The 27,892-nt window shown below is 43.1% G+C and overlaps 1 protein-coding gene across 2 annotated transcripts in view; it reads right to left on the reverse strand.

Annotated features, from left to right (window-relative positions):
- The window catches only part of fnip1 (folliculin interacting protein 1), a 33,127-nt gene extending 5,714 nt beyond the window's left edge, over positions 1-27,413 (reverse strand). The window contains exons 1-13 of one of the 2 annotated variants that reach the window (XM_080482794.1): positions 27,284-27,413; positions 16,513-16,642; positions 13,531-13,668; positions 13,325-13,425; positions 13,017-13,091; positions 12,517-12,608; positions 11,601-11,684; positions 9,183-9,254; positions 7,672-7,807; positions 6,441-6,642; positions 6,114-6,199; positions 1,745-1,891; positions 481-650 (exon numbers count right to left, since the gene is read on the reverse strand). In XM_080482794.1, coding sequence (XP_080338920.1) covers positions 481-650; positions 1,745-1,891; positions 6,114-6,199; positions 6,441-6,642; positions 7,672-7,807; positions 9,183-9,254; positions 11,601-11,684; positions 12,517-12,608; positions 13,017-13,091; positions 13,325-13,425; positions 13,531-13,668; positions 16,513-16,642; positions 27,284-27,375 — 1,525 coding nt within the window. In that variant the 5' untranslated portion in view covers positions 27,376-27,413. The remainder of the gene's footprint in view (positions 1-480; positions 651-1,744; positions 1,892-6,113; positions 6,200-6,440; positions 6,643-7,671; positions 7,808-9,182; positions 9,255-11,600; positions 11,685-12,516; positions 12,609-13,016; positions 13,092-13,324; positions 13,426-13,530; positions 13,669-16,512; positions 16,643-27,283) is intronic. The other variant, XM_080482793.1, reaches the window with a different exon arrangement.
- Positions 27,414-27,892: the final 479 nt, after the last annotated feature.

Consider the following 27,892-nt stretch of genomic DNA (forward strand, 5'->3'; position numbering starts at 1 on the left):
GGTTCACTTCTGGAGAACTCAACACAAGCCTGATGATTTCTTTCTGACCATGCATTTACAGGGTATCCCTTTCCTATATTCTATAAATCAACTGCAAATGTTCACACACGAGCAAGTTATTCCCACATGAATATATCTTTGGAATTCCACTGGTGCGGAACAACTCCGTGTTTACCTTTCGTCTCGAGTTACATGCTGCTGCAGAGGCGTTTTAAACACGACTAAAGGAAACAAATCACGCCCGAACAACCGGCAAACTCAGCGACACGACAGCGAGGGAAGACTTTGTGAGATGCAAGTCGGAGAGAGCGTAAGAGTCCAAACTTGTCCTCACACGGTAATGTTCGACCACGACATGTGTCTGCCAATATGTAGAGCAGGTGAAGCTGCTGCTATTCACTTACTTTCCACTGGGCTGCGTCGACAGAGTGCAAACAAATCAACCACCCGGTTGACTCCCTGTGCGTGTGGCCGTCTTACCTAGCTGTGCCCAGAGCGGGTTGTAAGGGTGCGTCTTTGCCAGCATGTCCACGCTCTGAGACGAGTGTTTCTCCAGGAAGATTTTAATCGGGGGCTGCCCGTTCGGCATGACGGTGGGAACCCAGGCCAGGTGGTTGGTCAGGACGGCCGTCAATAACGCGGGAAGGAATCTGAAAGATCAGACACGGCTCGGTGAGAAGGGAGACGAAAGCAATACAAAGCTGCACGTCCATCTTTAGTCGGTTTCCCTCCTGACCTTGTTTAGTCAGGTGAAACTCGCTTCAACTATAGAAAACTTTTCTTTGCCGACGTTGAAATGACACAAATTACACACACACACACACACACACACACACACGCACAGGAATGCATGAACACAAAAGCACACACACACACACACACACACACACACACACACGCTCCATTAGCATGATTCACTTCTCATTTCTTACCACAAGTGTCTACTTCCCTTCCTGTCTTATGATTCAACACTGTCCCGTGAGTCGAGTTCAATCATGTACCAGAGCACAGTTGTGTCTGCCACAGTATCAGTCACCAACGAGATAACTCGGAAAGCATATCTTGTGACGCTGTGACAATTTCGGTTTCCATGGAGACATGGCGCTTTTTATATGAGTCAACAGCATGTACCGCAGTCACATGACAGTCGTTTTAAAGAATTTTGGAAAAATGACCCCAAGTAGGAAGTGATGCTGAAACAGTGTGTCAGAGAATTCTATTCTTGTGAAAAAGGAGTTCAGCGTCACAAGTACACTGAAATGAAGTGCGATGAATATGAGTAGTGTCTGTTCACTCTCCGCCTTGCTACCAACTCATACATGTAGAGTTCATCGTGGTGCGTCGTGGCTTTGTGACAGCAACAATAAGCCGTTAGAGACAGACGGGGAGCTCCTCATTCACAGCTCCTTTTGAGGCAAATAAATAATTGAAAAGAGGGTGAAACATTCACAGTGTGTGTGTGTGTGTGTGTGTGTGTGTGTGTGTGTGTGTGTGTGTGTGTGTGTGTGTGTGTGTGTGTGTGTGTGTGTGTGTGTGTGTGTGTGTTTAAGCATAAAAAAGGGGGTTTGTATGAGGGAGAATGAACAATGTGGGGAAATCAGCAAGTGAATGTCTGTCAATAAGCTTGTGGCTGAAGCACAAGCAAACAACTACGAAGAAAGAAGATGTAAGTCGCATTGGTGATCTTGCGTGACCCCTTCAGATATCGCATGAAACCTGCCGCGAGTCTAGAAAGACACTCAACTGGTTCTTGGAGGCCTGCTCCATCAACAAGGAGAACTCCCTCATGAAGTGACCGCACAGCTGGTTCTTCTCCGACGCTCCGGACATCATGGTCAGCCAGACGGGCTCGGCCACCCGCGGCATGGTGTACAGGTCGCAGATGGTCATCCTGGAGACGAGGTACAGCGGAGGATGGAGGGATGAAAAGGGGGAGAGGGCGGGGAGAGAGCAAAAATGAAAGGGGAACGAGGGGGAAAAGGAGAAAACAGACAGACAGAACAGACGCGTTATTGTCTCTCAGGGTAAACAAAAGAGATCTCAGTTAACAGAGCTTTGCTGTCTGCAACGAGGCCAAGGGAGACCCTTGTTTTGTGTGTGTGTGTGTGTGTGTGTGTGTGTGTGTGTGTGTGTGTGTGTGTGTGTGTGTGTGTGTGTGTGTGTGTGTGTGTGTGTGTGTGTGTGTGTGTGTGTGCGTGTGTGTGCGTGTGTGTGTGTGTGTGTGTGTGTGTGTGTTTGACGACCTTGCGTGCACTCAAACTCACGCACACACACATTCTTGACGGCTGAGCCTGTACAGTGTGTATATCCATCTGTATGTGGCTGAGTTGGGGCATTTGTCCATTGAGACACTGAGAAGGAGTGGAGTTTCCATGGAGCGTGGGGCCCATTGGTTAGCATGTCTCGGCCAGGGGCCAAGCTTTGACACAGGCAGAGGGGGGGGGGGGTCTCCACAGACCCAAGAAATGTGGAGAATCAGGGCTTTCGAGTCGCATTTAAATATGGTCTGCAGCTGCTATCTCCCGAGTTAGAAAGCACAAAGCTGAACAGGCGACATAAAAAGGAGGCGAGCGTTTTTATGAGACCATCGGATGTTTAAAGTTCATTTCTATGCGCGCTTGTCTTCCACTGCAAACACATAAACCGAATGCCCATCGCAGTGTGCAGGAAATCCAGCTCGGTCAGAGAAATTGCAACCAGCTGCTCCCACCCCAGGTGATCCGTCACGAGACCTGCAGGTCCTGCTGGTGTGAAATAAAAACCCTGTGCAGTTTGCATGATTTAGCCTCACTGCACACTGCTGGAGATCGCAGGTTGTAAACAAGGTTAATTCTGCAATAAACCCACAACCTGGCTGACCTATAAAGGATTCAGAGACGGAAAGGATGCATACGTGTTGCATTCGGAGAAAACACAGTTCTTTACAAAGCAAAAGGGAATTTCACAACAGGTCCACTGATGTGGTTGGTTTAGGATGAACGAAAACTAGAACAGCTGTATTGTTTCGTGTCTCGCTTGACGGGAAGAAACGAACAAAACAACACCTAATTAATTAATATGCGGTTTTGAAGGGGTTTTGTTGTTGTTTTTTTTACTAAGATGCTTCCCTTTAATGTACATGTGTACACAATGTACAACAACTTTCCCATTAGATAGCAACATTTCTAAGTGATCAAACTCCTGATGACTTGTTACAGACTTATAGGAACCAGCAGGGTAAACCAGGATACACTTTATGCAACCCGACACCTCTCCTTACATCTGTTTGTCAGCAGGGCAGCAGAGATAATCAGTCATGTACTACAGCATCAAATGACCCTAATAATGCTTTATTCATTCCTAAGTATCAGCAGTCTTTTTAATCCCTGCTTGACCCCGCTGTGTCTGGGGGACATTTGTCTGCTGAGAGCCCACCACTGGGCTTCAGGCCGAGTACTTCCCAAATGAATGAGGAAATCTAGTCTCTGTGTCTCTCCTGCAGCTGTTCAGGTGAACTTTAAAGTGCATGGCTGTGAGATTCAACTGATGCGTCTGGCTTAGGAGCCAGATTTAAATTACTTCACTATGAAGGGCAACAATTCAAATATTCCTGACCCCTTTATGACTTTTTATTCGTTCTTCAGTGCCATTAGATCAGACTTTTAAAGAGTCTCTTGTAGACATGAATAAGTGCAAGACAGGTTGTGCAATTCTGTAAAATATTTTGATTCTAGATTCTTCTTATCAGAGCCGCAGGGTGGTGTCGTGGTTAGCGCTCTCGCCTCACAGAAAGACTATCTTCGCCTTGAGTCGGGTGGAGGCCTTTTTGTATTGAGTATGTTCTTCCCAGCGGGGATGGCGGTTTTCTATTCAGTCTACAAAACATGCACTTAAGGTCAATAGTTGTCTACAAGTCGCCTGGAAGAGCGAACATGTGTGTGCCGCTGTGTGTTTGCTCTATGATTGAATAACAGCCTGTTGTGGATTTATTCTGCCTTTGCTCAGTCAACTGGAAAATATGAAACATGTATGGATGGATGCCTCTTAAGAGTTTCACGGCGGTGAAAGATGTCATTGTTTTAAAATATACGGACTTTCTAACAGGCTGCTATAATAATCCTTTCACCACCATCATTTCAATGTTTCTGATCAAACTAAACCATTCCTGTGGCATGAAAGTGCTCGACACACTGATTTTGCATGTCGACTTCGTGCAACTGAAATTATGTCACTGTGGGTAAATAGGGAATTAGACTTCTAACCCCAGCATCTTAAGTGTTTTGCGCCTCTCGAGCTCAAACCTTAACACAACCCTAATATAGGCTTTTATTACTTATGCACACATGCCTCCGCTACATGCACAGCTTATCTTTCTGAGCAAGTCTGTGTGTGTGTGTGTGTGTGTGTGTGTGTGTGTGTGTGTGTGTGTGTGTGTGTGTGTGTGTGTGTGTGTGTGTGTGTGTGTGTGTGTGTGTGTGTGTGTGTGTGTGTGTGTGTGTGTGTGTGTGTGTGTGTGTGTGTGTGTGTGTGTGTGTGTGTGTGTGTGCCCACCCTGCGACTACGTCAAAGGCATTTCTTCCATTTTCCTCCTGTAAGCTTCCATGAAGTCAAAGCCCTGAATGGCAAAGGTGGTTTACCTTTAAATTTAGCTGCTGTCTGAAGGTGAGATTTTACAGATATTGTCAGTCCTGAGCCGTTGCATTCCTCCTGCTGGCACTTGCATATTATTTACTATTCTGGTGCTCGTGACCAGTGTCCGAGGTAGATAGGGTTGCTGCTGGAGAGGCTTGGGTTGCCGTGGACGGCTGCCAACAGGCATATGACTGCAGCAAGGAGGAAACCTCAAACAGGGAACCGACTGCCAGCGTGTGCGTGAGGCAAGTGAAAGCCGTGGTGAGGACAGGCATGAGAGCACTCTCCCATAAAGCATGTGTGGGTAAGTATCAACCGTACAACGCGAGCAAGAATTTCCCACGCCTGCACACATGCTCATAAATGCAATCATAAATCCTACTCGGCATCAATTTATGATCTTATATTTTGTGTCTTTAGAAAGAAGTGACAGATCGTTCCAGGAAGTGATGTTTCTTTGAAGTGTACAACTGAAACATCCTCTTTAGGCGGAAGAGATAAAAATGGCAGAATTGAGAAGTAACGGCAGTTATTGTGCAACATATGTGGTTTTCAGGTTGGAAAGGCAACGTTTGCCCTTGTATTTTAACATCAAAGTGTCAAGGAGTAACAAAAAAACGAAAAAATAAATAAATAAATAAATCATTGTTTTAAATAAAGCAGAAACTATCTGCTTGACATACTCCCCACAAATAAAGGTGAGTGTACGTTAATAATTGATTGTTGGGACACCTGAGCACACTGCATCAGTTGTCAGACAAGAAGAAGAGAATCACTTCACCTCAGCTGAGTTACATGACTGGCCATGAAGCTGATTCAAACCGACACAAAACAACTGCAACAACTTTTTAAAGCATGTCAGTTAGAATACAAAGTGACCACGATCAGGTGCCCGTCAATTATATTTGTCAAACACATTCTCCTTTAAAACCAGGATGACAATCGTGTTACTTTTTCACACAAACCGTTGCAGGTTTAAAAGCTCAGTTACTAAGATAATACAGTTTAACTGCTGCTTGGTATCAAAATAGACATGCTGGTATCCCATTAGCTAAAAAAAAAAAAAAGAATGTCTGGAATGAAAAGCATGTTAAAAAAATGTCTTGGGTCATTAAAGCCAGCCAAAAGTTAGCGCCATAACACCGGGCAAATATGAACACCCGGTGACCTACTTGATGGGAGATAAAAAGGTACGGTAACAAACAAGACTAGACTGGAATTAAAGATGTGTCAATAGCAGTGACAGCTTGATTTAAAATCTGTTATGTAAAAAGTAGTTTTACTTGGGGGTGGGGGTGTGGGGTGGTGGTGGTGGGGGTCCCAAGGCATCATTATGTAAGGATCAGGATCGTGTGGCACAAAGGTCACATTCTGCTCCTTCGATTATAATTAGTTTCCAAATCATTTCTGGAAGATATTTATGAAAATGTTGGCCTTCTAATAGTAATGGCATAAATGATCACGTGACATTCCTTTCCTGTGTCACCGAGTTGTCGCCTCACCTGAACTCATTGAGTCCATCAACCATTCGGCTGTAAGCCAAAGCCCTTTGACTGGCATCTGCTGATCGTCGACTCATCTTCATGGCCTTGTGAATGACACAACACAAACACGCTTTTAGGCATCTGGCAGGCAGAGGACAGGGAATAATCCAGAGCTGTGTGCCACAGTGAATACACATACAAGGGATGACCATTAAGTGACCAACTTGCAAAATGATCAATACAGAAATAGAAAACATAACGTTTGCATTTCAGTTCAATTCATGATTTACTGCTACAATGAAAGGTAACACCAACCCAAAGCACAGATTACTTTTACTGATCTACCTGTTCGATGGCGCTCTTGAGTTTGTTCATGTGGCTTTCAAAAAGCGGGAAGTGCGAGAAAAAGAAATCCTGGAAGCGGTTATTCTCCTCAACGTTGTGAGACAGCATGAAGATAACCCCGATGGCGATTTTCTTCTTCCGAGTCACACCGAGGCTCGGACCGGCGCTTTCGTCGGACATGTTGAAGCTCTCTTCCACTGACCTGATGATGACAGGAGTTCACATGGAGGCAACGTGAGATGGGAAATGTAGGGAATGTCGACAGCTCAAAAATGTTAATCGTTTAGCATCTTCCCTTCTGAAATCTCACAAAAGTAGTCAGACAACTGCTATAGGTCTGTTTTTCAAGTAAAACTATTGTACATTTGAATAAATAAATAAGAATTGTCTTCACATGTATCTGATACTCAGAAGTCACCAGGTTTCTGAGTATTGGATACGTCCATCCATCCATCTTCTATACCGCTTATCCTGTTCAAGGTTGCGGAGGTATTGGACGCATGTGAAGAGAATTTGAATCCTGGCCATTTCTATAGCTGTCGCAGATAAACAAGATGCTGCTGAACCTGAGGGAATAGTGCACGCAGAAACGGACAGCTGCGTTTACAGACCAGCACCGCATCCTGGAGAGTCACAGTGCTGAGAGTTTGTGTTTGTATTACAAAATTATTAAGCACGTAGCAGCAGTGTGGACCATTTTCTCAGCTGACAAGAGGAGTCTGAGGAAGTCCCTGCAAGATCAATTTCACAGAGGCCTGAACAGGGGAGATAGATCAAAGGGTGTGTGTGTGTATGTGTGTGTACACTGTGGGGGAAACTGTTTATTCTGCAAAACTGTCTTGTGTGTTTTATAGCTGAAACAGTTAATAAGTCAATAAAAAGCCACTCAATCAGCAAGGAAATATGTTCAAATGAAATACAAAAATAAGGTTAAAAACGTATCTCAACTTTCACAATTCACTCCTCTTTTATTAATATTTTATGGTGGCTGAGGAAAAATGACTTATGACGCCATCTTTCCGGACTTATCCAAGTTGGAATGACATTTCCAGTATTTTCTGACATTTTAGAGGCTTGCCAAGAACTGACAAGTGATTGAACACTGTACTGTCCATTTGCCTGTCCCAGCTTGCAGAAATATTCCAGTTTCTGCAAATCACAGCTGTACATGTACACAGCTGCAACTATCTGAAAGTGTGTTGGCCTGCATGCATGCTTGCACACATCTCACCATCGGGGGAAAACACCGTTTTCCAGGCTGGTGGTTTGACTGCGAAGCCATCGACGCTGGTAGCTGGACGCACAGCTGCTGGTCAAGGAGGAGCCAGGGGACGGGAAGGGAGTGATCAACAGGCTGCTCAGAGAAGCTAAAAGGGCAGATTGGAGGGGCGGGGTGTCAAGAGGGGTGGGGGGGGGTGCATGAATACAGAGAACAGTTACACAAACCAAGAGAGGAGGGATGATGAGGAGGAGGTGGAAGAACACAGAAGGGAGTTGGGAACAGATGGAAGGAATGGTGGATGACAAAAGAGCAAAAGGACAAGACTGAGTCAGACAACAAGTGTGTGGGGCTACTCATTCTCAATGACACATCACTCACACAAACCAACAGATCTCCAGCAAAGACAAAACATTAAGTGTCCACAGTGAAACAAAAAAGAAAATAAGAATAACTTCATTTCTTCTCCTTTGTTTTCTACACTGGGTGCCTAGACATTTTCTCTGAGATCTAATATCAGCCAGCCAGCTCACGGCCACATGATGCGCTTGTTGAACGGCCGGGCTTCACGACAGGCGCGGCGTGATAATGTCAACCTACGCACCCAGAATACAAGCACCGATCACAGGGCTATTTACAGCGCAAACAGCAGGCACTGATCAATGGTCACATGAATCATTGATTTTAAGTGTCATCTTGTGCGTATTTTAAGAGTGATCGACTGATGACCGCATATGGTGAATGATTGCCTTCAGGGAGAACAGAAGAAAAAATAAATAAATACTGGAGAGTATAGCACGTTATATATGTAATTGTGTGTGTCAGAATTAGTAAAAAGAAAGAGAGCTCTCCAGCCTAACTGCAGCGCGGAGGTGGAGAAAGAGGAGATGTGAGAGGAGGAGGAGGAGGCTCAAATTAGAAGTTCATTTACTAGTAGCAGGTTTTGAGAGCTCGCTATATTTAATCCTCTGCATGTGACCCATGTTTGAGCAGAAAGCACAATTCTCCTCGTACCAGCCATGCCAGTGGGATATGGTGGTGTTTGTATAAAGGGGGATAAGAGGGGGTGGCAGGTTGCACAGAGGTCAGTTTCACAGGACAAGGTTTTCCGGGCCCACAGAGCTCCGTAAACAAGCCAATACCCTCTTCTGCAACACACACTCAATAGATCTCTGGCTAGATCGGAAGAATTGTCTCCTGGAGCACGTGGGTGACCTTTTTAATGAATGGAAACTTGCACGCGTCATTGTCGGCCTCAAATATCTAGTTGGGTTTTTTTTTTTCAAACACTATGTTCTGTGCAGTTCATACTCTAAAGATCAGAGTTGAAAACTTTTGTGGGAACTTGTGATGTATCAGCATTAAATGGGGTGGCACAAAGAAAAGTTCCTGACATACTCTCAACGTTCGGTTTCTTGACCTCTTTGGACAAACGCAGGAACAATTTGAAGCTTAACTGCCGCACTGAAAGGCACGCGAGCGGAGGTCAATCCAGGCTTTGGTTTCTAGCCTCATTAACCTACCTGACCTGGCGATGCCGCTGTCCCTCTCGTCGTGCAGACCTCGGCCAGGCATGTCCATGGGGTGACTGTGGCCTGGAGGAGGGGAGGAGGGGAGGAATGTGGGAGAGAGAAAGTGAAGGGTTTGGTTAGTCGTAAAGGTTGAAAAGGAGAAGTGTGGGTTAGACGATGAGAAAGTGGGAAAAGAGCGGAGAGATCACAAAAACAAAACAAACAAAAGAAAACTTGTGAGAACAACTTTGATATGATTGGAGCCATGATGCTTCACATCATCGGCAGTCACATCCAAGCAAGAGCCATAAAATCTCAACTTGTTGCAAAAAGACTTGAGATGATAATGGGAGACAATGAATCAGAATTTGATCTGAGGAAGTAATCTATCTTCAATCTTCCATCTAGAAGTTAAACAGAAAACTTCTCTTGCACCTGCACCTGACAGCCTGTCAAAAAGACTTAAAAACGATCTCGTTATCGCTTGTTTGGCTTATTTTTCACAGCCCCGGGTACAGCAGACATTTGCAATCACCATTTAATGGAGCAGTACTCAAAATTACTCCACAGACCAAGCTTCAAACCCTAATCAGAGAGGCGGCGACTGATTCTGGTGCCGTTAGTGCACTCCTTTCGCTTGCAACTCCCAAAACAGCACGTGTTATAGGCGAAGCAGACAAGTGCTACTGTTGTAACACACTCTTGCTCAATGAGTCACTCACTGTCACCATCTACAACAGCTGCAACAATTTTGATACCACGTTCCACAACAAATCATACAGCCTGGATGTCACGGGGCTTGTTTGTGCATTCTCCGATATCCGTTCTGTCAACACTTTGGTGGAAAAAAATAGTAAAAATAAATAAATGAAAAAAAAAAAAAGGCACAGCTTCTCACAGCTGACCGGGGTGAAAAGTACAGAGGCGGCATCTGAATGGGAAATCATAATCATACTTCTGGCAGAGCTACGCAACATGCCAATGTGCTTCTATTGGATTGTTGGAAGACAGCACAATGAGGAAGGGGACAAGGAAGGCGGCAATAACCACAAACATCTGGAAGAAATTAGCTTTCTGAAACAGATGTAAATTTACAATTGCTGTGGTAAAACGTGAAGCGCTTTAGAATATCCCAGCCTGCAGAAAACACACGTAAAAAGTGACACGTTTCCATAGCTGCTTGGAACAACGTGGATAGAGAAAACATAAGTCAGACCAATATATCAAACTTTCGTGACTAATTTTGAAAACCTCTCTTCCATTACCATGATATCCCAAAGTCATTTTTACAACTCTTTGGTCTATAACATAAAATATGGAATTTTTTTTCACAGTATGCAAATATTGAGTCGTTTGTCATCTGTGGATGTAAAGCCCATAGTCTGAACGAGTAAACAGACAGAAAGGAAAACGAACAATATTCAGTTTAATCGTTCTGGACAGAATACACCAGGCTCATTGGAAGAAAACAGAGTCCCTTTTTTATTCCCCAGTAATGATACATGGGCAAGCTTCCAAGCAATATTTCCAGCAAAACTATGCAATGAGTGTTATATTTCAGGTATGAGCACAAGTGCTGAGGTCCCATGTGGGTCACAGTCACGGAGAAGGATTCTCCTATATTATCTACAGCATTTAGGAAGAGCGATTGAGACTGAAATATTAATGATTTCAATGTCTGAACAGAGAAAACGAAAAAGTATTATCTTCCATCTCTCCAAGAAATACTGCAGGACTGCCAAAAATAGTTTAAAATGCCCAAAAAACTCAACTTGAAATTTGAGTGTTCGCCGTCTATTGAGCGTTAAAAGCATTGCCCACATGTCACCGACACAGTCAAAGTTAGTTAAAGTGAGTGAATAACCCAAAGAGAAGGAGGAAAGTTGTAGAACAAATGACTAATGAAACACCAGTGAATCCCCATGCATTTTGTCCCTGTGCGTCATGCACCTGCAGACCTGAGTCAGATAGTACTCATATTGTTCATGATGTTTTCTGAGAAAGCAAGAGAGAGCTGAGGCCGTTCTCTGTCACGAGCATGAGTGGAACAAATAAATGGAAACTGTATGAAGATTAACATTCTTCCTGTATGATTGATGAAGTGGCAGGTTACATTTTTCCGTGTACTACACATTCTATCCAAAACTGTGTCTATTTTTGAATTCAATCATGAAATAAAAAAAAAAAAAACATCAGAAATGATCACTACAGTCGCTATCTGACTCAGGTTTTCTGCAGACATACTGTGCTTCTGCATGCTATATCTTCTAATGCTAGTGCAGCTACTACCACTACTACCTTTTCGGGTGCAGGGATCAGCACACGGGCATGCAGCCACTGAGAGGCGAGCCTCATACAACCACTACTAATCGAACTAAAGCCTACACACACGCATGCGACTGGCACACACAGCCAGTTTTAAGCGCCAACCTGAAAAGAAAGACGCGCTCTTGATGAGGCGCAGAGGGCCCTGTTCAGAGAAGGCCCGTCGAGGGCTGCAGAGCTGAGAAAATCCTGCGCAGCACAAACAAAAAAAAAAAACATGGAAAAGAACATTGGGAGGAAGAAGGGGAAAGAGACAAATAAATAAATAAAAATAAACCATGATTAGTGAACGGGCAAGGAGGGAAAGCAGGCTGCCCCCCAATGTCCGACTAGCTCGTTAGTTACAGGAGGTTTGTTTTTTTTTTGTTTTTAGTCTGGAACGGAAGTAGTGACGCTTATCATCGGTTGGTCAGTCAGACAGACAAAAATGAGAGAGCTGGAATCACTCACAGAAAACACAACTAACTTTTTGGCCCCGATTGTTATGGTCTGTGAACTGTTTTGCATTTTAATTCAGCAGCAGAAAATATACACAACACCAGAAATACTGACATTTAAACAGAAAATGTTTATAAAGCTAGTAATGTTCCAAAATGATTTTTATTAACAGACCGTTGAGAGATTTTAAATGTTCTTCTACAGCTGAAACTCTTATGTGAAGCTACTCTTAACTGATGCATGTATGACTTTCATCTGGCTTATAAATGATTTTTGTCTTTTCTGTGAGGATGACAGCGAAAATCGGCAAAAGGATAGAGTCTACCAACAGTTGTCTGCATCACTGGTTTTTAAATTTCATCTGAAAGCATTCATTTATGCTTTTAGCGGGCAGTACATTGTCCACACAGACACCCAGAAATGTAGTTTCAGGTTCAGTAGATGCCAGTGACTGTGTCCTTTTGACAGTAAATCAGCTGCAATTAAAAGTGTTGGTCGGCTTTCACAAAAAAACATTTATCCACTTTATTCTCATTATTGTGACGTAATCTGGCACACGCAGTATTTTAGTTGCTGACGTTACCTATGTTCCCGAGGAGACTGTTAGGCCCGGTGTTTTGATCAGGTCTTAGCGTGTTGCTATCCTGTCCGATGAACTCCAGGCTGTCCTGTAACCTGTGGGCGTTCAAACAGAAAGTCAGCCATTTAATCAATTATGTTTATGAGATTGATGAGCTTGAATTCAGTTTCTACAAATGAGCCAAGTGAAGAAAAGTTTTTAGACAAAGTGAAATAGAAAACTGAAATGTGTAGGCAACACCCGGGCGCAAACACACTGGAGGACTGGAGACAATAACAGACACATGAGAGTGTGAAAGAACGATGAAATTGAAGCTTGTCTACATCTGTTGACTTTAGGAAAGCGATACCATTGGAATCAGAGCGAAAAGTGTGTGTGTGTGTGTGTGTGTGTGTGTGTGTGTGTGTGTGTGTGTGTGTGTGTGTGTGTGTGTGTGTGTGTGTGTGTGTGTGTGTGTGTGTGTGTGTGTGTGTGTGTGTGTGTGTAAACATGCAAGTGCTTACGTGTTGAGGCTGCCGTACACGCTGCCTCCCGTCCTGGCAGTGAAAACCTTACTCAGCATTAGCTGAGGTGGCGATCTGATAACGCGAGGACAAAGATCACATATATCAGCATGTGCTGGATTCGTGTGACTTTCGCATTTTGTCTGCACGCCCATTCACGTCCTCTGTGCCTTCTTGCTCTTTTATCTGTGTCTCGTCTCCCTTTAAAAAATTCTAGTTCTACTGATTAAATAGTAAGCAACAGAAATAAAACATTTTCATTTGATGTTCCATTCAAGGTGTGACGAGCGAAGGCATATACTTCTTACCTGATCTGATGGATTTTGAGAGTGGAGCCTTTGTAGCTCATGGCCACGGAGCCAAACATCATCTCACCCAGCATCACCACATCAGACGAACACCTTGAACTCTGGGGATTTACAAGAGAGAAGCTCGAATTTCTTTGTTTTTTGGGGGTTTTTTGCCTTTAAAAGCCAAGAGCAAATACGTTTCTAAGAAGTTCAATGTGTGTCACCTGGAAGCGGAGGCCTTGTTCCTTGGTTTCCTTAGATTCTGACGTGCAGGATGAGGAGCTGTCGAGGGAACTGCTGCTGCCTCCTGTAGGGCGGAGCTGGCAGCATTTCCCAAACATCTTCACCTGGGCCTCAGTGATCTGTGACATAAACAAGAGATATATATCAATAGCAACATGACACAAACACAACTCATGATGCTTCACTCATTAAAAACCATAATGCTTGCTCATTTACAAGGACTAGGACCTTTGCATTTCCATCTTCACTACAAAGAGAAGCCAAAAAGACTCGGGACAATCGGGAGTCTGGCCTTATTATGCGTGACCACAATAGAAACATGTACACTCTTCATTCCACGAAAAAGACCCCAAATAAAATGTTAGCAAGAAGTATACTATTTAAATGGGAAAATATAAATGAAGTCACAGCCTGTAGGTCAAAAAGCAGAGGAAACCTAATGCTGAGGCGCTTGTGTAAACAGCTAACTAAAAGCAATGTGAGCTCCATCGGTCTGTGTCATGGGTTTTCTTAACTTGGCAGTCTATTCAAGAGGAATGCATTTGGGAGGGTAGGGAGGGGAGGGTGACCGAGAGGGAGAGGGAGAGGAAGGGTGTGTGTGCCCTCTTATTAGCGAGGCTCTGGTAATGGCTCATTTGAAACCACTGTTGCTCTCAATCTACAAAGAGTCACAGCGAGACGAAGAGAGAAAGAACAGACAGAGAAGAAAATAATTATTTTCTATTCAGTTTTTTTTTGTTGTTTTTTTTTTTTTACACACAAACAAACACATCATAACCTTGTCTGTAAATTTCTATACATGTATTTTGTGTTTTTTATTTGAAGTGTGTTGGATTTTGCAGGAAGCACATGCATACGCTCTCTTTCGGAGCGAGCTGCCTCCGAGTGTGCACATGGGTGTGTTTGTGTGTGTCCGCTGCAGTGCAGTGTGAGGTATGTACACCGAGTCCAGCAGCATGTGACTGCCAGTCATATGACTCTGTGGAGAACTCGTGACTGAGCAGCACTGCAATCACTCTCCCCCCTCCCTGTACTACTCATTCCCGCAGCTTGCTTTCTCCGCTTTAAAACATTTACTTCTCTGCGTTACAAGTTGTGTCTTCTTGTGTTTCATGCATTTTCTTGCTCTCATTTCTCCTCTGCACTGCCGCCTGCAAGTCTCCTGGTTTTTCTATTTCCTCCTTTTCCCGGTCCCCGTTAATCTCTCCAAAATAAACTTCAGAGTTGACAAAAACATTCATCATGTGATAAAAGTCACACAGTGGCTGGCAAAGCCCTAACAATGCAGAATGCACCAAAAATATTGACATCGGGCCAGGCAATACTTCAAAACACACTGCAGCGCAGCCTCCTACTGCATTTTCCGAGCACTATTCAGTCCTGAAGGAGTCACTTTAAACCAATGTAACTGGGGAAACTGTGTAAGGAGGAAATTTCAGAGAATTTGCTCTTGTGGTTTTGTACTCAATACTGCAATAAATTCCGGGGAATGAGGGAAGGAAGTTGAGCACATAGAGAAACCCAATTTGAACGTCTGTGTGACGTAGATAAAGCAGCAGGAGACGAGCGTGTGGTGGCAGGGTTGTGGCTGGATCGTGAGGCAAAAGGATAGCCATGAGAGAGGGTAACGCAGAAGAGAGGGACAAAAAAAGAGGTTTAAAAGGAGGTGTTAGGACGACACAATGACTGAAAATGGAAATATCAACAAGAAAATGTAAGAAGAAAAGTTGAGGTAGCAGAAAAATGGTCATGTAGAAGGGTGGGTATTATAAAGAGGAATAAGAGCCAAAAGAAACTGCCATAAAAAGACACTCAAAAAAGTGTTTATTAACTAATTAACACCACAAAGTAAGAGAGACCAGGAAACGGCACTCGTTTGAAAAAGCAGAGAACGATCATAAAGGCATAAAAACAAAATACATAAAAGGACTGACAACGCATTCAGGGACAGTAAATACAAAATACTTTTTTTTTTTTTTTTTTTTTTAAATGTGGATGATGGCAAAAGAGAAAAAGGGAGGAACAGAGACAGTGAGTGACACGGCTGTCATATGAGGATGAAAGAATGCTGCTTACACACGGGCTGTCAGCTGAGGCTATTATTATTGGAGATAAGAGCACCAGAACAAACCAGTCTGGATCAGACAGGAACACACGGCAGCATTGTGAAAATATTTGGAGGGTTGTTCAGAATTAAACAGGAAAAAGTGAATCACCGTAAAAGATAAAAAGGCCACACACCCAAAGCAGATAGTTAATTAGGATTGTTAACGTGTTTGGAAGCAATCATTGCAAATACATTGACCAATGTTCTACGCTGGTTTTATTATTAGGTTAGACTGGCTAAAGAGGGTGTTCCGACATTCATATCCACAGACAGACAACCTGCTCAACGTAATGTTCCACTTTTATTACTTTTATTAGAAGAGCTGAAATGTAAAACTTGCTTTAAAATAAATAAGAAGATAAGCCTTTAAATAAAACCCCAACAAACCCTAATTGACACACACACACACACACACACATAAATAGGACAGTTCAACCTGGTGCACCCTTGCTCTCTTACACTTTGTTCACCTGAGGGCAGTGAGTTTTCCCACAGCATGACGCGCAGCATGTGTCCTCTGATAGTCATGATTCAGGCACATGACACGCTGCATGTCACACCTATGCGACACTCTGTGGCCCTTATCTTTGCTGAGCTAGTTTGACTGTCCATCAGCTTTGAAGGTCAAAGTCTGCTTGTAACAAAGAGGAATATTTAACACATGGTACAAAAAATTGGATAAACACAGTAACACAGCCAGGATAAGTAAAGAGGAAATTGGGCAGTGGCTGTTGGATAAGGTCAGATTTAACAGTAAAGAATGTTCCTAGTTTCTCACGAGTGACCAGATGTAACATCATCATCATGTAGAAAAAGCAAAAAGAAAACACACAGACACAACAAACATGTGACTCACAGTGATGGGGGTTTCCTCCGTGCCCCTTTTTTTGGCATTGGAGTCGAAGAGGACATTTCTGCCACGCCGCTCACAATCCTGGTACACAATGAGCCTGATCTGACTGGGCTCCAGCTGGGGAAGAGGCCAGCTAAATTGTAGGAATGATGGAGAGAGGACAGAGGAAAAAAAAAAAAAAAAAAAAAGATATTAGCATTAACACAAGTACATTGATCAAGCATCAATTTGAACAGATCTTTCATTGTTGTTCGATATTTCATTAACAAACAGTCTAGAGGAGGCGTCACTCAACTATAACTGCATAGAAAGTGGTTTTCCATTTACACATGGCCAGTCTGCAGTGTTTACTTAGAATGTAAGACATAGTAACCACAGACTGACTGTATCATGAGCCAAATCCTTTCAGTTCTTTCATCAAATGAACAGTGATTTTGTTATGTAATAGAGCGACATCAAATATAAGCACCCATATTTTCAGCATATGATCGGGAACGTCAAACTTCCATTTACAAGCTTGTAATAAACACAGTTAAAGCTGTCACGCATTCTCCTGGCCAGGTCAGAGCCAGCTGACTCAATGAATCAGCTGCCATTCATCCATCTCACACCCCAATCTGCGGAGAAGCTCATAGCATGCCGTGACAAACTAATGCCCACCAGATTTATAGATATACAGTGTACCTAGATAACAAGCTGCCACTCAACATGCAATGGGCTCAAGATAGCAAAGAACTTTAAACCACTTTCGGCATGTGACTTCACGATATTAGTCAAGTCATCATTAATGCCTTCCTCACGTCACAAAGCACTTATTCACTGCTAAAGCAGCAGGTGGAAAGTTTTGAGTTTTTGACAGAAATTAAACTGCAAATATTCACCCATGGCCAGAACGATTGGCTCAAGCACCCAACAACAATGAAGTGGATGAAGCAGTATAGGAAATGGATTGATAGATTAACTACCAAAGTAGCCATACTGGAATTCCCGATTAAATTCTAATGGATATAATACTAGGACACATCTCCTGGCAGGCGGCAGACTCTGTACACCAGTTAAATAAGAGCTAAGCTGTTTTGGCTGGCAGCATCCGCTCTGTAGCTGTTGCTTAGTAACTCACAGTTTCATTCAACTTTCGCTATACTGTTGGTCATCTGAGGTAAGACGTTGTGATGAATGCTGTTGAAGATTTGGATCCCACAGCATATGACTGCCAGGCCTTCATCCCACTCTGTGACACACACCCTCCCCTCACCCTTTGCTTTTGGGGAAACTTGGTCCCTTGGATGATTTATTGGGAGACTATAAAGATGACAGCAGATTGGACAGACAGAATGACGGTCAAGTATTTCTGTTACACCAGACAGAGAGATGGGTCAGGCAAAGGAACACAGGACCCAGCCTAAATATAGCCTTTTTACTGGGGAGCCAGGGCGTACCTTAACACAAGTGTTTATTGTAAATGGGTTCTAGGGGTGTACGGAATGGGCACAGTTAAGTCCATTTGACTTGTAGGGTAAACAGCGCACCGACACAGGCTGGCAATCAAAAGCTGCACTTCAATAATTGGTCAGAGAGCTGTGGCCGAGGAGGGAATACCTGTGATGATGGATGGTTGCGTGCCACAGAGAAAAGGCGTGACTCTTGTCATTCCCATGCCTGGGAATTTGTGTTTACCAAACATTGGTGTCAACGTCGGGCAAAAACGAATACTGCAGGGTAGCAAAAGGGGCGGGAGTCATGTGCTGCAGCCTTAGTGTTAAGTAGTCAAACCAGAGTCATTTGATGCTCTGAGAGGCAGAAACAAAAGAAAAGTAACTTAACAAACGATGTGAACAATGACCTGCCCTGTTATCCTGTCCTGTAACTCCCCATGTTTCCACTTGGCTGACGAGCTGCCATCAAACACGAACCAAAGCCACGGTCAGAATTTAAATTAGGCTTGGAAGATTTTCAAAACAAGAAAAGGCCCCATTTCACTGTAAGTGTGCTCATTCACAGCACATTAAGTGCCTGCATTTTCTTTTCTACTAAAAACAGATTTCATCTAGATAATAGGCTGTAAATACACACATTTAAAAAAAAAAGAAACTACTATAACTAATTTCATAAAGGGTTGGTGGCTCTGAAGCAGCCAGACTTGATCAACTTCTACTTTCAACCAGTCACGCAATGTTAAAACACAAAACACAAGCAGGAAACTAACTACAACCAACAATGAGATGTTGGCTTGAGCGCTGAACCGAGGCGATGAGAGGGTTCGCTCAAGGCCTGACTTACATTTTGATTACAGGACCGACAGGAAAACAACCCTTTTTCTGTGTCTTGAGCAAATAAACCGGACAAATCAGCTGATGTTTTTTTTTATCTGTAGCCGGTACCACAAACTAACAATTCAGAGGGCTCTAACTCCCTCAAGTCTCGCTAAGCTATCAAACATGTAATAAGCTTTCACAAATAAACTAAAACACAGGCAAGCCATTACTGTAGACGGTGAAGAATATTGTAGCCATAGGTCTTGACTTTGCTCAGAATTTGGTCTTGTGAGATTTGCAAGTTTTCCATTGTAGCGATTGCTAGTGGCACAAACAGTCTTAATACATGGCATTACTAACCATCTCACATAAACAAGAGTGACACTGCTGACTCATTGAATCAGTTTGCAGACCTCTAAAGTCCAGCAGCATGAGCAAGGTAGTGACCTACTCATTTGTTAATCGTTTAATCTTTTGTTTTGGCGCAGGGTAAATGGATGATTGTGTTTGATTCTGATCAAATAATCAAGCAAAGCATTAACCTGTTGTCTAATCTGAACACTTGAGGAACGATGTAGTGCCTGGCCGGAAGGAATTGGCTCAAATTACATTGTATCGGGCTTAAGAACCAACATATCTGCTTCTGTGTAAAATTACATAGGTGGCTCTATTAGCGTGTCCTTTTCCTTCTTGAAACTGGACTACAGCTTGTCACAAATGGTTTATTACCGAGTATCCTCTTGGTTTTCATAATGAGCATTGTATGACACAAATGATATCCTAATATTTGCTATGAACTAATTTCTTACAGTTGTTATAAACTTTATATGATAGAATTCCCAACATTTCACACATTCATGAGCAAATTCGGTCCAACAATGAATAAGATTCTGTGCTGTGTCTACAACCAAAAGTAAATGTGCAGCTGGAAGAAAATGCAAAGTAAAAAATAAATAAAAAATACAGCTTCTTCTCAGGGGAAACTGCAAGTAGAAAAAGTAGCCAAACAGCGGAGAACAACTGGCTCTAAAAAAAACAACAAAAAAAAACATTGTAAATCAAAATGTAGCTGTAATACAGAGGTGGAAGATCACTGAGAGCAGAAAATCAAAAACATCTGACAGAGTCAAAAAAGCACCAGCGAGAAAGAATAGGCAGACTGAGAGTGAAGGAGGAAGTTCCCCATCAGTGAGCTTGTGACAGTCACAGCGCTGTCAGAGGAGAGAGGGGAGTCATTCATAAAAGCAGCACATGACTTCATGACTGTTACATACTTGTACTGCAGTGACTTTGATTGTCTGAACTAAAAGTGACTTAAAGATTTTAATATGCAGGTAAACAATGTGATCCTCTCACTGACCAACCTGTTGATCATTAAAGAAAAGGGAGCTATAAGAAAATGTTTTATTTTTGTTGTACTTCAAAACACTTAAAGAACAATAGTCCTAATTTCCTTTTGAATGATAACTCTTCTTATTTAGGAAGTCATCGAACGTGTTATTCAGAAACTTGTGATGATTTAAGCATTTACAAAACAGTTTTTCTCTTCTCCACACAAACAAAAGGCGATCTTCACCACAAACCCAAAAATCCACATTATATAACATGACTGCAAGTGACACAATCAATCTTGATTATCACCACAGCGGCTTACAGTGCAAAATACAGCCACAGTACTACTGCTGTCCAGCTGGCATGCTTAACTCGCCAACTCTCAAACAGAAGACAAAGACCTAAAATAACAGCACACGCACTGTCCGGAAACCGACTCGGACTAACATGATCATGCCTGGACGGATGCACGCAAGTCAGGTTAAATATTACCGACTCCTACCTGGGCATCATTGCGAGTCTGCCAGTCTTTTCTCAGCCCTCTCCCTCATTCCCTCTCTCTCTATTCCTCTTGCCTCTGCTCTCCCAGCCAAAGCAGGGTCTAAGAATAGCGGTGAACTAAATTCACACAACAACATGAGACTATCAGGTGATCGCAGGAACACTGTGTGTGCTGGACAGTACAGAGGCAGCAACAGCAGTGAGCCTGGACTGCAGACAGCCAAAGAGCACTGTGATAAGAGCACAACGCTGGCTAATTGTCAATGTGTTGCGTCTTAATCCCACTCCTTTTGTTCCTTTCTCGTTTGTGCCCTATTCTCTTCTATCTATACTTCTTTGCTTGGTAAATGTACAATTCATCCTCGTTAACAAAGAGCATACAGATGCAAGGATTTTCACATGCCGATTTCTCTGGAAGTATGTTTTTGTGATGAGTGGCGGCTCACTAAAGGCAGGAAGATAAGCAATAGGTCAGAAAAGAGGACTGAAAATGTATCTTTATCGACAGGCCATTCAAAAGCCAGGTTGGTGCCTTTTTATTTGCCGTTATCAGCTAACCCTTACTGCTTTATAAACTGCGGTTACAGCCTTATGTTTCATTAGACAATGCGTGAATCTGTTCTAATAAAATGCAATTTACATACTTGTATATCTTTTCAGATATCATGCAGCAGCACTAACGAGATGTTATGATGAAACATTTTTGTCTCTAGCACTTGGTTCCAGACCTGGCCTTTGGTGATCACCTCGATGCTCGCTGCAACTGTATCCCTGCCTCATTTCACCTGATTGACATGATGGGCCGTCATCAATCTTATAACGGGAGCTTGAAAGCAACTCGGGATTAAAAGGTCAACGCAAGCGAACTTGTTTCTTAGACTGCAGTGTGTCAGACATCAGCCAGCACTGAAGGCAAAGCCAGCTCTCTCTCTCTTCTCCACTGTCACTGGAGCGCGCGCGTGTGTGTGTGTGTGTGTGTGTTGTAGTGTTGGTCAGAGACGGTTACATAAACATTCCCTTGGTCCAAGCTGTGTGACGTTCTTCCGGCTGAGTGCAGCAGAGGATTCTGTTGGGTCCATGAGCTTGTAACTTTTAAAGCCACTTCTACAGTCCTACAGATAAATAACTAAAAGCAAAGACATGATTCAACATGCATTAAAACTTTTAGCTAGAGATCTCGCAAGTTCACACCTTTCACTACAAGGACATCTTTAATCTGGAAAATATTGGACAGAATCACAGTTACTTCTTATGCCAAAGGTCAGGTGTGGAAATTAAGCCACTGACACTTCGCCCAAGTGTGATATCGAGCAAACCGCACCAATCAATCAACATGAAGCAAGGCCAGTTTTCCATGAGAGAAGCCTGCCTTGTCAGCGATGACATTAGAGGAGACCTATCTCTAGAGATCATTGCACAGAAATACTCTCAAAGTGATACTTCAATAGTCTGATACGGACTGCATGACATCTGTATTTAGCCACCAACTCAACCTCTGTTTGACATCTCATATGTCTAATACATGAGTATTCCAACGACCTACAATGTTATGTGCATGTCATGGGTCATGCGTCATGCTGTGCATCCATGTTTCTCTCCCACAGTATATATAGTAAATGTATATATAATGGTCACATTGCTGCAGTCACTCTTACTCTGTATGCACACTCAACCTCAAAATTACACACACACATAAATACTTTTTTGGGGGTCTGGCTACTTGACAAATTTGAAGCCCTCCATGTAAAGAATGGTGTTTAATGTTATGTGGACTGTAAATTAACCCACACCAGAGAACATTCCTCTGGCCCAATGAGATTAATCAGCAAATATATAGATAGCATGATAATTAAGTGATTTGTTTTCAAGCAAAAATGCTAATGAACTATAATTTGGGAAATGTTTGCTTCACTGAGGACAGTTTTCTAGATGTGATCATGAATATCTTTCAGCTGTTTTGCCAGATAATATTCATCCACGTTTTGGACTTTGTACAAGTTTTGATGGCACTGGGATTCAAACCACAACCCTCCAGTCACCACCAGATCACCACACGTATCTGTAGGCCAGAAAAACAAGACGCTAATTTGTTAATATCAGATTTACAAATACTATCCGGAGTTTCCAGAGGATGAAACATAATCTCGACTGCTGTGCTTGTAGAAAATCACAAACATCTTCTGAAGACGACACTTTTCAGGAACGGCGGCTTTAAAGAATTGGCACACACGACTTGAAAGCACCTGACTACCTGCGTATCTGCTCACTCCCCTACTGGTTCTGTTGCATTAAGCACTTCTGCATTCCAACAATCACATGATGTTGAGTTGGTGAAGGTGCTACAGTACAACGCCCAGAGGCTGCTCCACTGACAGCAACAAGCCATTCACACACACCGACTGGGGCCAGGTTGTTACATCTATTGTTTCTGGGTCCGTGTTTGAGTCAGATTCTACAAAAAACAACTTGTGTGTACATTCAAAAAGGTGTGATACAGAATGTGTCATAAATAAACAAATACTATGCTTGATGTCAAGACAGGTGTGTTCATTTTAAAGGAACACCTTGGTTTTTAGAAACTCAGTATTTCTGCTAGAGTTCTTTCACGGCATGCGTTTACACATAAAACAAGCATATGTACACTATAGCTCAACCTGATGTCACAACGTCTGAATCAACAACACATGACAAAAAGGGAGTGATGGGCGTGTTGAGTGTAATGACTGTATGACTATGCCTCATGCAGAGTCACTGGACTGACTTGTACACAAGAGCAAGCGAAAAGTAAGTTTGCTTGTTTAGTCACATGTTGCACATAAAAAGCTTTTTTTTTTTGTGTGTGTCAGTGAATGGTCAGGGAATACCTTATTACAGAAAGAGATAAAACTTTACTGCCGAGACACAGTCATGTCTTTATCTCGGATCTGAAGACTGAAATAAGGCTAATTGGGTGGTGTGAAACAAGCCAAACAAAACATTGCGTTGAACGGACTCTCCCGTGATGTATATTTAACCTGGTCAGCACTCCAGCTGCAAATGTCGCAAACCAGGAAGGCATGGAGATCTAACTAGATGCTAAGCCAACATAGTAGCACTCAGCACAATGCTTCTGGGAGTGTGTGATGTTTGTGCAGCTTTTACGTAAAACTATATCTTTACTATGACCCTGCAGTTCTGAGAATCCCGAGTGTGACTACTTAAAATAGCCCTGATAGGAACCTGATGACAGCCTCCGTCTTTGCAGGACCTTGGCTGGCCTGCAACACACACACACACGCATATGCACACACACACAGGCCTGCGCAAGAGAGCGTGCAGTATCACGCTATAATGTGGACAACACAAGTCGACTCTACGATGCCAACAGGTAGATGTTTGGATGAAATAACGAGATTAAAGTGAAGTGATAAATCAGCAGTTAGGAACGGTTCACAGCTTTAGATTAATGATAACAATACAAGAGCCAATTTCCAAAGATGGAAAGTTTTCATGATGAAAAGTAATCAGTCTCAATTACCACAGTAAAATATCTCTCCACAGCTTTGTGCTGGTGACCGAGAGCGCAGCCATGTGATCGTCCCGCAAACATGACAGCCGGAGATTGATGAAGCCTCACATGACATAGTGAGTTATGAAAGTGCACAGGCAGGAAGGACACCATGCTGATCAGGAACCTGAGACACTACTTCTGAGAACTTTCAAGGAAAAAAAGACGAGAGAAAAAAAGACAACTATAAATAAAACAGATATTCTGCTAAATGTGGTGCAATATGCAAAATCAGGTATTTCCACAGATCTAGGATATAACCAAACTGGTGATGTGTTTTCTTGTCTTTTTCTGGAGAATGCACTAATTGCGCATGTCAGTTACGTCGGCTAATATTTCTACATTTTCATTCAAAAACTACATTGGTGTCAAGACACCTGTAAACGTTGAGTGATGTTCAGATGTAAAGGATGTTGTGTTGAACTGCTTTCGATTGCCTACACTCCAACATACTTCGTCCTTTATATCGAGGCACAGCTATATTGAGCTGCATGGCCCAGGTCAAGTAGGAAGTTTCCTCAGCAGGCTGCCAGGACCGTCGGTTTGCGAGTTGGTGGAGAGGACAAAGCTATTGGCTGACAATCAGGCCTCTGACTGGCCACAGGATGAGCCAGAGGCTCTCCGTGTTATGTACAGTATGCTGTCAGGCGCTGTACCCAGGGAAACAGGAGAGGCTTTTTGGGCTTTCCTCCCAGGGTCAGCCAACCTGCTGCCCTCTGTGGTATTCTGGAGGGCACAGGGATACACTGTGACTGAGCCGGGGCTGAGGGAGGAATTATGCAAGGCAAGACGGCTGCAAAATATACCAATATTCTTAAATATATCTGTGTCTGTGTTTTGTTTTCTGGTAACATTCAAAAGTAGATTTCAAGCAATTACCCACAAACAAGATTTTTGAGTTTGTTTTGATTATATCAAATCCCCTCAAATGAAAAAAAAATAGATAAATCTATCCAAACTTCCCAAAAACAAATATTTGCATTGATATTAAAAATGAAAGAATAAATAAATCCAACCAAAAACCTTTAGGGAAATGTAAGTTCTTAAAAGTCTTCAGTGAAGATCAGCACATTGCAAACATCAGCATCTGCCTATTGACTCCAGTCATGCCTTGCACTCCTCTCTCTGTGCATCTCCTGGAAAAACCATACTCAGCCTTTTGATTTTGTTAGTTTTATCTGATTAACTATCGCCACATTGTGGTTCTATAACGGTCAACTTCTCCTCACATTATTCTCTTGTGAGTGTTGGATCCTTTCAGTCAATCCCGCCATTCACTCTGAGATGATTTCAAGGTAGTTCTCTCCTCTTTCAAAAGCGATCCTATTCAATTTGCCCTTATGCCATGTTCGTCACTAACAAATGATGAAGTCTACGCTAATCCTGCTAACATCCAAGTTTCTCCCCACAGCTCCATCATCTCCACAGCATTTCATGCTTGATGAATAGGGAGCTTATGCTGGAGGTATGAAGAGCACAGCTGACCACTGAGTTAACAGAAACGCCTGCTGCCTGTCTGTTTGCTCTAGGACGGGTGCCAGCCAGCAGCCCCCTACCCACTCAGCCACACACTCACAGCATTTATATCACTGGGTACGGGGCACCTTTATGGCAGAGGAGCATGCTCCAGCACAGACGTGGGCCAAAGTGCATGCAACACTGAACAGAAAGTGATCTTTCAAGTCCACGAGTAATTATTTCCACCGTGGGTGACAGAACTGGAGCAGTTTTTTCCAATGCAAGTGTTTTTAAGCCCAAGAAGAGCATCTTCCCTTGGTGGCAGATCTGACCCTGACACAGAATGTGAACAGGAACATTCAGGAGGGGACAGCAAAGCATAAAGTCTCCTACTAGGCACCGCAATGATACATTGCTCTGGATGCAACTTTAGTTTATTTCAAATGCTTTATGAAATGATCACACAACACTATGTTTTTCATTGTTCCCGTTTTCCAAAATTCCTCCTCCCCATCAGCGAGCACAAAGCACCTGAAAGTGTGTCAGCATGGCGTGATATCTGCTTTAACATGTCACAGTGATCTGCTGTGACATCAACATTTTAACTAACAGGTCAACATGCTCAAACACACCAAGCAAGAGCTTTTTGGTAATGATGTAAAGATCACCTCATGAACGTTTGACACAACAAACCCTGAAGGCAAAGGCAATTTGATCGTCTGCTCCAGTGGATTTAAGACTCCTCCGATTACAATGGTAAAATTAGGACGCGCTATCCTATCTATGCTTGCAGCATCACGGGTGTAAACTCGATATATGGGGGTATTTTCTTGTTAATGGCAGTTGTAAATCAGGACGGGTCACTTTTTTTTGCTCGTGTGGAAGAGCATCACTGGGGGCCGAACGGCACTTTCCCTACGATGTGAAATGAGTATAGCGAGGAGATCAGTGTGTTCACGGAGGCGCGAGTCAGTCAGAGAGCTGCGGGTAAAGCGGTCACATGTGCAGCCATACAGAGCACACAGTGTCCTCCTCTCCGGACGGAGAGTAGCACAGTACCATCGGCAGGACTGTGGGGAAGCCGCTCGTACTTTGCTCCAAGTTATTATAGTTAAATAGCCCCTGATAAGTAACAGAAAGGCGCATGGATCACAACCGTCTCGTTGTTTTCTCCATCAAACCAAGCAGGCTAAAGCAGCTAATACCACCGAAACACAAAGGAGGGGGGGAACAAAGGAGAAAGAAGCAACTTTGACACGCTACGTGTCTACTAAAGGACTGTGTGTGTTATATTAGGGTTAAATATTAGTAGCAGAAGCTCAATAGAGGCGTGTTTCAATGATAAAACGTGTAAATGGGGAAAGAGATAGAGGGGGGCACTTTCTCTTGAGGTCCCACCAGGAGACAGCGTGCAGCCGCCTGGCAGACAGCGCCTCGGACCTAGCATTAGCATGCGAGCTAACTACACGTCTCTCACGTCTGCCTGCACGTTGCTGCATACAACGCGGATTAACTCAAAACTACGCAACGTCCTGTGGGGAAGTGCCCCCGAGTTCACGGTATATCCATAAACTGCCATGTTGACACACGAGATAGACGAAATGTCACTAAAACAAACAAACAAACAAACAAACAAAAACACGTTCACGCGCACAACGTTACCCAGACTTCAATGGCTCACCTGAAAGCGGGGTCCTCCTTGCTACATCTCGGGGGCGGCGATGAAAACGCATTCCGCTTGTTAAAAAGTTTCTGGAAGAGAGTCGGGGGCATCTTGCACCAAAGCAAATTCGGTACAGAAGCTTTATTTTCCTTTTTCAAATCCACGAGCTAATCTTGTTCCTTGTAACTGTCTCCATGGGTGTCACAGTCATATGACAGGCATTAGTCACAGGGGCTGCCTGGTAACCCGCTGCGTTTTTCTGATTGGGCGGGATTACACTGCCGCTACAACAAATTACGCCATTGGCTGATATTTTTGGTGCGGGACCACGTGGTCAGTCGACTCGTTGTGTTGATGTTTGGTCGGGAGTCGTGACAGCATGAAATTTATTCTCTTCAAATCTTACAATTATGAAGCTTCACACTGTGAGACAGATATCCTTGAAAGACCCGCTCCAAAGCAAAGGCAATAGACGCATTAAGGGAGCAAAAAAGGCATTCAACAACAATTATTATTCCAGGTTGTTTATTAATTTCCTTTATAATTTGACACATTTTCTATAATTCTTAAACGTTTACAGTCATACAAACATAGAATAAATAATCAAACCACTTTCCCTGTGTGGTT

The sequence above is a fragment of the Lipophrys pholis genome (assembly GCF_963383615.2).
Source record: "Lipophrys pholis genome assembly, chromosome: 16".
NCBI classification, from domain to species: domain Eukaryota; kingdom Metazoa; phylum Chordata; class Actinopteri; order Blenniiformes; family Blenniidae; genus Lipophrys; species Lipophrys pholis.